Source organism: Quercus lobata, chromosome 7, assembly GCF_001633185.2.
Source record: "Quercus lobata isolate SW786 chromosome 7, ValleyOak3.0 Primary Assembly, whole genome shotgun sequence".
NCBI classification, from domain to species: domain Eukaryota; kingdom Viridiplantae; phylum Streptophyta; class Magnoliopsida; order Fagales; family Fagaceae; genus Quercus; species Quercus lobata.
Window position 1 is genome coordinate 33288628 of NC_044910.1, and position 12710 is coordinate 33301337.

Genomic DNA, 12710 nt, shown 5'->3' on the forward strand with positions numbered 1-12710 from the left:
TGCTAAAAGACTGGAAAATATATACCTCAAGCTAAACCACATGCTTCTTGGTGATGGCTATGGGTTAAGAAAAATCAGAAAGTTTTATTAGCCAAGTAACAGTACAAAGACCATCAGGGGAGGTAAAAACACCCCCACATAATTATGGGCCATATGTCCAGGACCCAATGCTACTGCACCAATTTGTTTATGAGAGGAAAAGGGGGAGGATATGGGTAATGACAGTTGCCTCCAATTTATATACACTAGGCAGATACAAGTACGCAAAATAGTATTTTGCAATATAAAGGTAATTTGGATCCACCATCCTAATTCAATGATCCATATAAGCTTCTATTTGAAACCTTGATTAAGAGGGCCAGGAAAAGCCACAGCAAACAAAATACAACGCATGGGCTGGAAAAGAATGTTACATTTTTTTTTTTGTTGGCAATCAGAGTTGCAACCTACACACCAATATTGATTATCAATGACAATCGTAAAACTTAGGATTGTGTCTAAAGAACTTTAAATACAATGTGAGCTCGAAGGTACTGATACCGATATACACCATATTCACATGGATGGATCCCTGTTTTGAAAGCTGTACCATAAACATTTCACTTCCTCCCGCCAACCATACTTTGGCCAGAAGCTCCTGACAGGCTTGATGATGTGCTGCCGCTTGTGACATTGCCAAAAACATTAAGATCTTCAAACAATCTGTACGAGGGAATAAAGGGCTTTGGTGCAGCTGCTGGGGCAGGGTTCCTAGGTCCTGGACTCACCCGTGGATCTCCATTCATAGCTGACCCATTGCTTCCTCTTATGGGGAAAGAGTTATAGTGCTGCAAGCTTGGTCTCGTTCCTTGCGTGGGTGTGTACACTGCAGCTGTATTGGCCCGTGGATTCGAAAGCATATTAGTGGTAGATAAATGATTCTGGTTAGAATAGCCAGGGTTTGGAGCCCAGGGTGGAGGAGGATAGCCAGACGAATATTGAGGATATTGGGGTTGCATTTGTGGCTGGGGTTGAGGTTGAACTTGTTGAAAGCTTTGAGGTTGTAACTGAGGTTGAGGTTGAGGTTGAACTTGTTGAAAGTTTTGAGATTGTAACTGAGGTCGAGGTTGAACTTGTTGAAAGCTCTGAGATTGTAACTGAGGTCGAGATTGAACTTGTTGAAAGCTTTGAGGTTGTAACTGAGGTTGCGGTTGATGTTGAGCTTGTTGAAAGATTTGAGGTTGTAACTGACGTGGTTGTTGATGTTGAACTTGTTGAAAACTTTGAGGTTGAAATTGAGACTGTGGTTGTGGTTGTGGTTGTGGCTGGGCCCAAGGAACAACATAACTATTGTTGGTTACCTGCCCTTGATTTCTGGGATCAGTCTGGGTAGCATAGGAATACCCTTGGGCACTGGGGGAAACAGGCACCTGATGCATGTTTGGGTTAGAGGCAGGTGGAGTGTGGGGAGTATGGGGGGAGGCATATGTTGTTGACAAGGTGATACTCAGAAGGTCAATCATGTCCTGCTCTTTTGTGGTCCTAACTGGTGCAGGTGGATCAGGCAAGGCCAATGCATTACTCGGGACAGAGGTTGAGGCTGAAGAGATTGATGACGTTGATGATGGACCTTCAGGGGAAGAGGTTCCATTGCTTTGAAAAGGCTTTGGCTGTGTTTTTGAATGCCTGCATTGAAAGAACAAGTCAACCAATTATGAACCAAACTATACCAAATTAGATTTCTGACCTACAGAAACAAATACAATATGCATGCATGCTAAACACCAGCTTAAAAAGTGACACTCTTATGATCCCTGGGAGGTAAAAATTAGAAAAAAGAAAAAAGAAAAAAGAGTTAAGAGCAACCTTCGAGCTAGCTGTGCAAATTCATCTTCCTCTTCCTCCTCTTCGTAAATCTTCTGGGCCTTTGTAACAGCGAGAACTGGTTGTGTAGTAGTAGATGTTGGGCTAGAGTCTCTTGGACTAGAGCTTACTACTTCACTTGGTTTAGGACTGGAGGCACTTACTTCAGTTGGTTGGGGACTGGGATTTGTAAGTAAAGCTGGCAGGGGAGATCCAGAAGCTATAGCATCATGTTTTGCAAGCAAACCTTGTAAAATGTCATTTAATTCAAGACCCCGGCCAAGAAGTTCCTCGTCCCTGCCACGTAAACAAATGTCAATGTGAGCAATTCTAAACAAGCCCGAAAATGCTCAGAGCGAAATGCACAGGCATACAGGGACTGCACACATGATAAAACAAACTACAGTGGTTCATGCCTTTGCAAAAACCAAGTTATGCCTTTATAAGGGAAGTCTGGGGGGAACTAACCCAGTCGTGGTAAGCATCTGCATCAATTTTTTCTGGTTGGAACGACAACGGTTGACAAGATCAACTATAATTTCATCTTTTACGGCCTATATACACAAACAGAAAATCAGGTAATAATCCTACTTATTTACTTAATAATTTGCACTAAGGAAATAATTAAACCACCAATTAACATACCTCACGGTCACTGGGGTTCACAGCTTGCAGCATGTCACTTAAAAGCTCCATAACATTCCACATAGAATCCATACTTGACAAACTAATATAATTATGAAAAATCAAAAGTGGCACATACCAATCTTTGACCAAAACCCAGAAAAGAAGGAAGCAGAAAGCAGCAGCAATAAGGGACAGGGTGTGCACACAAAAGTTAAACCCTCACCTCAAACTTTCTATTTCTGTTGCCATTGTTTCATCAAGCCTTCTTGAAGAATTGCTAGGCATTCCATATCCTGCTTGAGTGTTTCTCAGGGTTGGATGTGTTACAGGTGGTGTAAATATAGGAGCTGCATCTAAAGAACGCTTGGGAAATTCTACTCCAGATCGCTGCCATTCATAAAACCCAAAACTTTATTTAATATTTCCTTTTGGTTTACTGCATGCACAGAACTTTATTTTTCATTAACAAGCATGTAAATAATTGTTTAACCTAAAAGGAATAAAGGGAATAGTAGTAAGTAGGCTCATCAAGGAGCCAGGACACTTTTGAGGTCAGTGTCTTAACAGAATAGGTGCAGCGATAGAGATCAATCTTATATGCATTTCTAGATTCGTAAGGTATATATTACTGATGACAACGCTCATAAATTCAACTCAAGACTTAATCCCAACCTGATATAAATCATAAATTGAAGTAGTTTTTCACATAAAAATCTATGAGATGTGGTTGAACTAATGTGACATCCCCTGAAATTGCTATCTACTAGAAGGCACTATGAGATGTGATAAGAGCTATTAGCCTATGGTCAATTGCTGTAATAGCTTGAAAATAAGTCAAATCTACAGATAAATCCAGAAATGCAGGAAAGGATCATTAAGCAAAATAGTTGAGTCTAGGTAGCTATGGGCTTACCCTTAGTTCCTCATATGCGTGGTAGTACTGAGGATATTTTCCTCCTGGCCCCCCAAAGGCTTCTTGCCAAGAGTCCAGCAATCCCAAAATTTTGTCCCTCACCTGCATATCTGCCTGCAAAATCCATCCACATAAGTACTTATCACCCAAAAAAAAAAAAAAAAAAAACCCCGATAATGATGATGACAATAGTATCAACACCAGCAACAACAAGGATCCATCGATGTGTCTTCTACACTGAGGCAGAATCAGTATAACAGAAAGAACTATCAAAAGGAGCAAAAAAACCCATAACAGCCAAGCCTTAATCCTGAAATTTAGAGGTTGGCTACAAATCCTCAACAGACTAGTCAGTGTCTGCCACAAATTATCGCATTACCAAGAGAAAAATTTTAATGACTAAAATTTCTGAATAAAAAATAAAGGGACTTCAACATATCCTACATAAACATTACAAAGATAAAAAAGAAAAATCTTCTTTTAAAGCACAGGTAGAAGCATATAATCAGATTATACCATGTCATGACAAATGCATCTCACCAAACACAATTGAGTTTACCTCAGGTTTCAATAAACATTAATGCTTTATGGGCAATCAAAAACATTCACCAAATGAAAAGTTCTTTCCCATCAAGCCACATGATCATTAGACAGTGATTGCACTAATCAAATGACCTCAGCCTCCTAGTTCAGGTGGCCCAGACTTTAGAGTTACCAACCTCATATTAACATACTGTAAGTATGTAAGTATAATGTCCAAATGTTCTAGATAACAACGATCGCTTCAAATTAACCCCCACAGACACAGAATAGGAGTTCCAAATCAAGTGCATTGAACTACTCACTTTGATTACTTATAATTTGGGTCGAATTGTTAAGCAAAAAGGACCAACTAATAACCCAACAAACCTATTTAACATATATTTTGCACTCAGGAAAAACCGCAGATGACAATTTTCCAAAAATAAAAATAAATTTCAACAAGTCATATAACTTAAGAATATCCTATCCACCAGAGTCCATAGTTAAACCCTTACACATGCAACACAAGTTACTTACCTATCATGGGTGGCTATTACTTATCTGATCCCATCAGTTTCCCACTATAAGTGCTCTAACATGCACATACGCAAATATCCATAACACCATATCTAGGTTCCTTTCAAATGTTTTCTTCCTAGCACAAAATGACCTCTTCAAACCAGTTGCAGCAAGTAACTGATTGCATGAAATCCACAGGCCATCCATTCTGTTAACATGTATTAGACTCACCTTCTTCCTGACAATTTTGATCATCTCCTCCAGTATTTTCTTCTCAGCAATTTGAAAATGGACATAATCACCACAGTTCTTCACCATCGTCTCCAAGAGCTACAAAAGTTGTAGATTTACACAATTAATCCCATTAACAGATTCTCCGCCTACCCCCACCCTCCCAGGAAAAAATGGTAGTAGAAATTTACAGTTTTGACTAAGATAACACTTTCAGATGAATCAAAAGTAAAAGTAAAAGATAAAGGTTCCAAAAACAAAATACCGTCAAAGAGAGTAGTTGAACTTGGGAGTTCCTATTCTGCAATCTTTTCTTCACAGCTTTCACAACATCTTTTGCTTGCCTGAGAAATTAAACACATACCCATCATTTCAATATACCAGCATAACTTTTACTTCACTTTTCCAAATAAAAAAACCATGAAATTAAACCCCACAAACTTTACACGATCCGCTTATTTCAAAGAAATTTAATTATGAACACAATTTTTCCAAAACAGAAAACTTTTTTTTTCCTTCATATACCCAATTAATCTTGTACAGAAATTTCTCAGTGAAGTTTGCAACTTTATCATGACCCTTCAACTAACTATAGCTTAAAAAAAAAAACCTATTTATACCACAAAAAATTCCCACCTACTATAATCTCTTTCTCTGATTAATACAAGTGACTAATTGAAAACCCAAAAACCAATCATAAAATTAATACCTTTCACTTTTCTTGGCTCTGCAATTTCTATCACACACATAAATTTAAACCCAAAAAAAAAAAAAAAAAAAAAACTTTTTCAAAATCATAAATTGTAGCAAGTAATCCAAATTAAATTCTAAACAAGAGACTATATCAATATCATATTAACAAAAAGTAATTAAGTAAAAAATCTTTCAAAAAATAAAAAATAAAAATAAAAACATTAAAAAAAAGGAATATGAGAAAATTGCATGTACAAACACATAGATACATCCAAAGAACCAAACTTTCGATGAAACAGAAACCCTAGACTCCATCAACCGTCAAAGTCAACCCTCCCAAACACCAAAGAGACACAGAGAGAGAAAATTACCATTGATGTGAGTTGACGGAATCGCATATATCGATGTTCATAGTCCAATCAGGACTCATCAGAAGATCGCTCGTCGCTTTTTCCACTGCCACTGTTGCCGATGACGAAGACGACGCCATCTCTCTCTCTCTCTCTCTAAAACACGCGCACACACAGAAAAAAGCTTTAAGCTTTAAGCTTCTTTTCTTCCTTTCTTCCTTGTTTGTTTCTCGAGAAAATTGAAAATTGAAAATTCAAAAGCCTTTTCTAGGTTTCACTATTATCTTCCTGGAGCTTCATAATTTTGGGAATTTTGTTCCTCCTTTCTGTTCTTTGCTCTCATCGCTAAATTTTTTATTTAATATTTATATATTTTTTTCGGTGAAACTTTTTTTTGTCTTTCTATCCCGCGAATTCTGTTTTTTTTTTTTTTAATAATTAAAAAAAGAGAGACTTTTTGTTGTTCTATATTCTAAAGCTTCGAGAAAGAGCAAAATTTTATTCTGTGTCAGTGTGTCACAGTTTTTTAGGGGGGTGTTTGTTACAAAATAATTAGAGTTTTTTGAAAGAGCAAAGTAATTAGAGTAATTTGAAAATGGTTGTTTGAAGTTTTTTAAAGTATGTGTGGGAAAAAAAGTGTGTGAAAATATATATAATATTGTTTAAAATGTGAAAATGTGAGTTTGATCTCGCTTAACAAATAGACCCTTAGTTTTAGTTTTTTTTTTTAGGGATGTGTGGTCACACCTTGGATACTTATGACCTTGGTTTCGTCACTTTTTTTTTTTTTTTTAGTTTTATTATAAGATTTACGCTTATTTAAAATTATTAAGTCGAATTATGATAAAATGAAACTTTGTTAAATCAATAAAATCGTTTAGGTGAAAGTTTTTTAATAGAATAATAGTGAAGGAGGAACGTGGTGCACCGTGAGTCTACGTAGTTGCTTTGAAAAACATAGGTAACATAACCCACTAGCTGGTCATCAATTTTGATGCTACGTGGCTTAAGGAAAAAAAGTAGAGTTTTATTTATGCCTTTATGTTCCTTTCTTGTGCGTAAAGAGTAGGGAGTATTTTTTTTTTGGATGAAAGAGTAGGGAGTAGTTGGTTTCAAAAGTGAGTATAATGTTGTTGGTTTTATTTATTTATTATTTATATTTAAGTTTGGGGAGAGTGGTGAGAATTGGGGAAAAGTATATTTGGCTTTTATAAAAAAAAATCTTTTTTGATATTTTATTGTCTAATAAGTATAATTAATCAATGAAATGGAAAAAAATTTATAATCTTTTATAATTAAAAAAAAAACAATGAAAGAGCATAATAGTCTAATAATAAAAAACTGAGAAATCACTTTTTATATTTTAAAAAAAGAAAATTTTTATATAAAGTCTGTTAGTTAGTGTTGTTTTGAATATATTGATAAATAAATAATATGTTTGAATCTAATTGCTATTTTGTATAAAAATCACATGATTGCAACATATGTACAATTAATTATTGTCAATGAAATATAACAATTTTTGTATTGCATTTGTCGACCTGCGTTTAGATCTTGATTATAAACTATTTTTTTCCTCTATTATTTATAGGTCTAATGTGAGTCCCATAAAAAGAAGCTTTTTTTTCTTTGCTTTTGGTAGCCTGCTGCTGCATAAGCCTAAGCTGGTTGCAGGTCACATTTTTTTTTTTTTTTGGGGTCAAAAAATCAAGTCCAATTAACTGTTTATGGGTCCCAATCTATGATTTTGCTTAAAATGTTAAATTCTTTTTGCTTATTGTGGGCCCACTCTACTCTTTTATTACATCAAAAATCAACCAACTTATTTTATTTAACTTTTATCTAGTAAAAAGTTGGATAAATGGTTCAAAAATAAACACTTCAATAAAAATCACATGATTAAATCTTATCCAGAAATTTAAGGTACTATCATCTTAAACTAATTAAACTGACCTAAATTTATCACTAAAGATTTTGGACAACAAAGTAGGCTTCATTCATTCATTGGTCAAAGGAAAATGTAGAAAAACCAACCGTCAATTTAAGATTTTAAATAGAGAAATGATAGGGGTACAATATTTTTACAATAATTTAACGACAAAATTTATGTGGCAAATTATTAGTGATAGGTAAAAGGTAATGTCAGTGATGGATTTAAATGAAAACCAAATATCAGACTGAAATCTAAGATTTGCTGTAAAAATGCTGTGGATGTAATGCTCATCTTTTAAGGGTCTAGCTTGTTTCTAGTAGTTTTTTAACTGAAGATCTAATTTTGTTTTAATGAGAAAATATCACATCATCCACTAACTAAATTTTTAGTGGAGATTAAAACTCACTACCACATCATTCTATCTCAATAAGAAACTAACTAAATGTTTCATTGAAAAACTACTAGAGGCAAGCTAAACCCCTCTTTTAAATATAGACTAAAACTAGATTTGCCAACATATTTATATAGAGAAATATTATATTTACAATTGAATGCTCGGATTTGTGTGAAAATACAAGAGTTTGTTTAGACCCCCAATAATAAATTACAACTTAATTGCTTTTACTCTAACTTATCTAAGTGCGGAATAAAAGTAAATAAAGTGCAATCACCAGATGTACTCTAGTGTATACACATGAAAAATAAACAATAAAAGTAAAGCATAAGAGTAAGGGAAGAGAGATGCAAACACAAAATAACACCAAGACGTGTTATCGAAGAGAAAACTGAAGAACTCGGCGAAAAACCTTTCCGCAACCCTCAAAGTTGAAATTAATCCACTAGAGAATAAAGTTGGAGTACACAAATAATAAAAAAACCCTCCATGCCTAGTTTACCCCATGTACTTGAGCCCTCCAAACTCCTGCTACCAACTGACTTCTCGGAGACTTGTTTTTTATAGCTCTCCAAATCCCGCAATACTCCCGATTGCATCTGCTCAGCCTCACTGGCTTCTTTTGGCAAATCTCCAAAGTTTCTCAAGTTTCAAAACACTCTCTATACTCTGAAAAGGTGTAGGTTGTGTTTGGGTACAAATCTCCTCTCAAGGTATGACAATGGAAGAGGGAAGGAGAAGAGGTTACAATGATTTCTCACTAAGGATGAGTAGCTCTCTTTGTAAAAGATGGGTGTGTTGTGTTATGGAAAACCTATCTAGGGTTTTTTTCTCTTTGAATGACCTTTCATACTTTTGTGGGTAATGAGGGTATATATAGTATGGGTGAAGGGTAAGAAAGTCACACTTAAAAATCATCCAAGCAAAACGTTTCGCGAGTATTTCGCAGGAAGGTCTTACCCGCGAGATACTTGAGAAATCGACAGCTTGTTATGACTCTTCAGCTTCCAGCATGTGCTTCTCACGTGACTCTTTCACGAGTAGGCTTCTCACGAAACACTCGCGAAATCCACTTGTTCATCCAATATATGCTTGATTCTTCACCAACTTAATACTAAACCCAATACAATAAAATCCCACAAAATACAAGGAACAAAATAATGCAAATACAACACTTTTTATCATGGAATAAAATCAATATAAAATATAGTTGTAAATCACAACTTTACAACAACATTTTCACAACATTATGGGGAGAAAGCATTTCATTTGAATTTAGAATGACTTCGTTTTGTGAGGATAAAATTAATGAGGGGAATGTTAACCAATAACATGACCCAATTAATAAATAAAAGATTTCTTTGTTCTTTTTTTCCACTCTCCAAACATTCTATCTCTCTACCACGATAACTCTTTCAATTCTTCTATTCTTTGTAGTTATTATTGCAACGTTTATAAGATTTTTTTTTTTTTTTTTTATAAGATAGAATTTCTACTCTAACCTAATCTAAGTATATACGCGTGTAAAGCTCTCTCTTGAAGACTTGAACCTCGGCTCTTGCCCCTCAAACCTCACAAGCATTTATAAGGTTTTCAATCACTTAAAAGTTTCTCTCTTTTTGTGGATTAACTTTGCCACTAAGAGCGATAGCTTTTCACTTTCTCAAAGTTAAACTATTTTTCTCTAATGTTATTGATTAGTATGTTTTGAAACAAAAATATCTATGCTAATTATTCTTATTAGTGATTATAAATTTCTTTTGTTTCATCACAATTATTCCTTTTTTTTTTATTTACAAAAAATGAAAATTACAAGGAGGCAGATCAGATCATTGGATGATAGATTGTTAGGCATATTTGAGGTTGCATTTATCTCTGATTAAATTGTGTTTATTTCAAAGTCCAAACTAACCGAATCGAGCACACTGATTGATAGAAAACTCCCCAACATGGAATCAATCCAATACCCACACCAACAACAACACCATTAGTTTTGAATTTATTGACATCAATTACTTTGTTATAGTGTGAAAAACTTCAAAATACTCGACTGGCCACATTGAAGAACAATTTACCTAATTATTAAAAATCTCTTAAATATATCTAACTCTAGAACTCACTTTATCCTTAATTGTATCTTTTTCTTCTTCTTTTTTGCTAGTTAATTTTATAAAATTTTAACAACATCTAAAATTTAAAGTACCAAAGTTTTCAAAATTCTTGTAAGTTCAAATTGTTATGTTTTGTTTTAGAATAGTTATTGTTATTATTATTATTATTATCTTCTGCTAAAGAATAGTTATATTTTTTTAAAGAGCAAGTATGCGTGATGACACATATATGAGGCTAGTAATAATAAATTATAATTTTTGTGAGAGGGATAAGATTAGATTAGATTAGAATAATAGGGATTAGGGGGTTCTTTTAGCCTTTATGGGGTGGTGATAAAATCATAAAAGTCATAGTGGGAAATAATGCACTAGGGTGGACAGAAAGAGATTATTGCAAGTCTCTATCGGGGCCGGCTGTGTCTCTCTTGTTTTTTATGTGTTATTTTTGTACTGGTTTGGTCCAAAAGATTTTGAGATTAATGTTTGGATAATGCCAATTTTGTATAGAATTTAGAGCAAAACCCAAAGCAAGGCATGGAAGAGTCTGAATTTTTGTTACTGTTTTTGGTTTGACCTTTCCTTGTTAAGGTTCATCTAAAATATTCTTTGTTTTTTCAGGAGGGTAAGTATCTATATAATATAGTTTAACGCCGTTCGTTTATTTTTTAAAATTAAAAACACATATTAAATGGGAATTGTTTATCTTCTACTTGATTCTCATGCACTTCATTTTTTTTTATTAGCTAGTTTAATGTACAATATGTTTTTCTTTTTCCTTAAAATTGGGGAAATTTTAAAAAAATTTTGGGGAAAAAAAGCACGCTTTGTAGGTCTTATGATGTCATGAATCCTCGGGCAAGTTTATCAGATCTTTGTTTCTTATCCAATACTGAAAATAATACTATTTAATTCTGGAAAATGCTAATGAATGCACTTAAGACATTGATTAATAATTTATTTAAAGAAAGCTTTTATAGGAAAAGAAAAAAAAGTAATTAATATTTTGATAACTTTTTTAATTTCTCGTAAAAGTAGTATCAAATTTTTTCTAAAATAGATTTTTAATTAATACTCTAAAGACACTCGTTAGCATGACCTCTTAATTATAATGATAATTATTGTTAAAAGGGTAGGATAGACATTATGTTTTTTCTATAAACTTTCCACCATTGAAAATTATACAGAAAGAGATGGAACCGGCATTATTGGTTGGAACTGTAAACCTTTGACTAAAACAATACAATTTGAAATGATTAATAAATATGGTTTACTTGTCAGCTTTATTATTTTTAATTATTTTAAAATTATTTTCTTGATGAATAATTTATACCCACTAAGTTTTTTTTTCTTTGACCTCTGAAGATATTGTGCATCATGCTCTCAGCTCAATTTGGACATGTGAGTCACACTAAATTGTTGGGCCTTGCATGGGCTTTTAAGTTTTAATGTGATATATGAGTTTTAGTTAATTTAATTGGTAAAGTATCTGATTGTTGAATAAGAGATTTAAGATTCAATCTCTACTTACACCAAAAATTGAGTGGTGTTTTGGTTTAATAATAAAGAGTTATCATTCGAAGTGGTTACATAAATTTAAACTCTCTATCAGAGAAAAAAAAAAAGTTTCAATGCGGTAATGGGAGAGTGTTATAGTGATATAACACTAAAATATGAATGTGTAAACTTCATGAGTCATGAGGATATTGCCATTTGATTTAACTGCTGCTTACAAGTTGGTGTTGGTGATGGATGGTAATGCTAAGTTGTGAACCACAAAAAATTGTCAATCTGAACCAGAAAAAAGAAAAAGAAAAAGGCATAGTATGGTTGCAAGAGGGATACCCCCATCATGCCAAATCTCACCACAGAATACAAACCAGTCCAAAGTGATGGAAAAGAATGGCCAAGATTGAAATTTCAATTTCAAGTTTGAGCAAATATTATATTACTTTTTCCTCTTATAATGTTTCCAAAACAAGAGCAGAATTAAAAAAAGAAAAAATTTTGTTTCTTTGGCATCAATTTCAGTTTTTAGAAAAAATTTCCATACAATTCTTTTGATCTGAAGGGGAAGAAAACCCTCATTTGATGGATGTCATCATCACTTTGCTATAGCATCTTTACAAGGTTTGACACTTTCAATGATCCTTAGGAACATTCAAAAAGTCATGAAAGCATATACTAGTCAACAGTTCTTTCTATCAATCATGATCGAACATTTACTGTGATAGAATATGTTCCATGGAAACACAATCACTCCCCATTACTGCAAAAGCAGCAGCCATTTATGATTAGAATTGACTCTTATTTTTTGATGATAAGGCCTTGTCCCAGCCCAAAATCATCATGGGCTTCTAGTATACACCACAATCTACAGAACTCACTGTATTTGCTTTTCAGGACACAACACTACCATACCAATACCATTTTCATTTTGGTTTATTTTGAGAGAGAGAAAGACATAAGATTATTAGAATAATGGTAATATATATATTAAAAATGTTTAAGCTTTTGGGACAACTAAGTATAGTTTGTCATATTCCTTGAGAGTTCTCTATGGATGGAGCTAGCTTAA

General features: G+C 33.7%; 1 protein-coding gene across 2 annotated transcripts; it reads right to left on the reverse strand.

The window, feature by feature from the left end:
- Nucleotides 1-254: 254 nt before the first annotated feature.
- Nucleotides 255-6075, reverse strand: LOC115952917 (TOM1-like protein 6). Of its 2 annotated transcripts, XM_031070269.1 has the most exons (10): nt 5719-6075; nt 4920-4998; nt 4655-4753; nt 3383-3496; nt 2693-2856; nt 2488-2569; nt 2311-2396; nt 1846-2139; nt 1130-1665; nt 255-1087 (listed from the first exon to the last, which is right to left on the reverse strand). In XM_031070269.1, the coding sequence occupies exons 1-10, from the start codon at nt 5835-5837 to the stop codon at nt 600-602; spliced, it is 2061 nt and encodes a 686-aa protein (XP_030926129.1). In that variant the 5' UTR covers nt 5838-6075; the 3' UTR covers nt 255-599. The 2 variants fall into 2 exon arrangements, with proteins under 2 accessions (XP_030926129.1, XP_030926128.1); XM_031070268.1 differs by having other exon boundaries at nt 255-1665; nt 5719-6073.
- Between the last annotated feature and the right edge of the window lie 6635 nt (nt 6076-12710).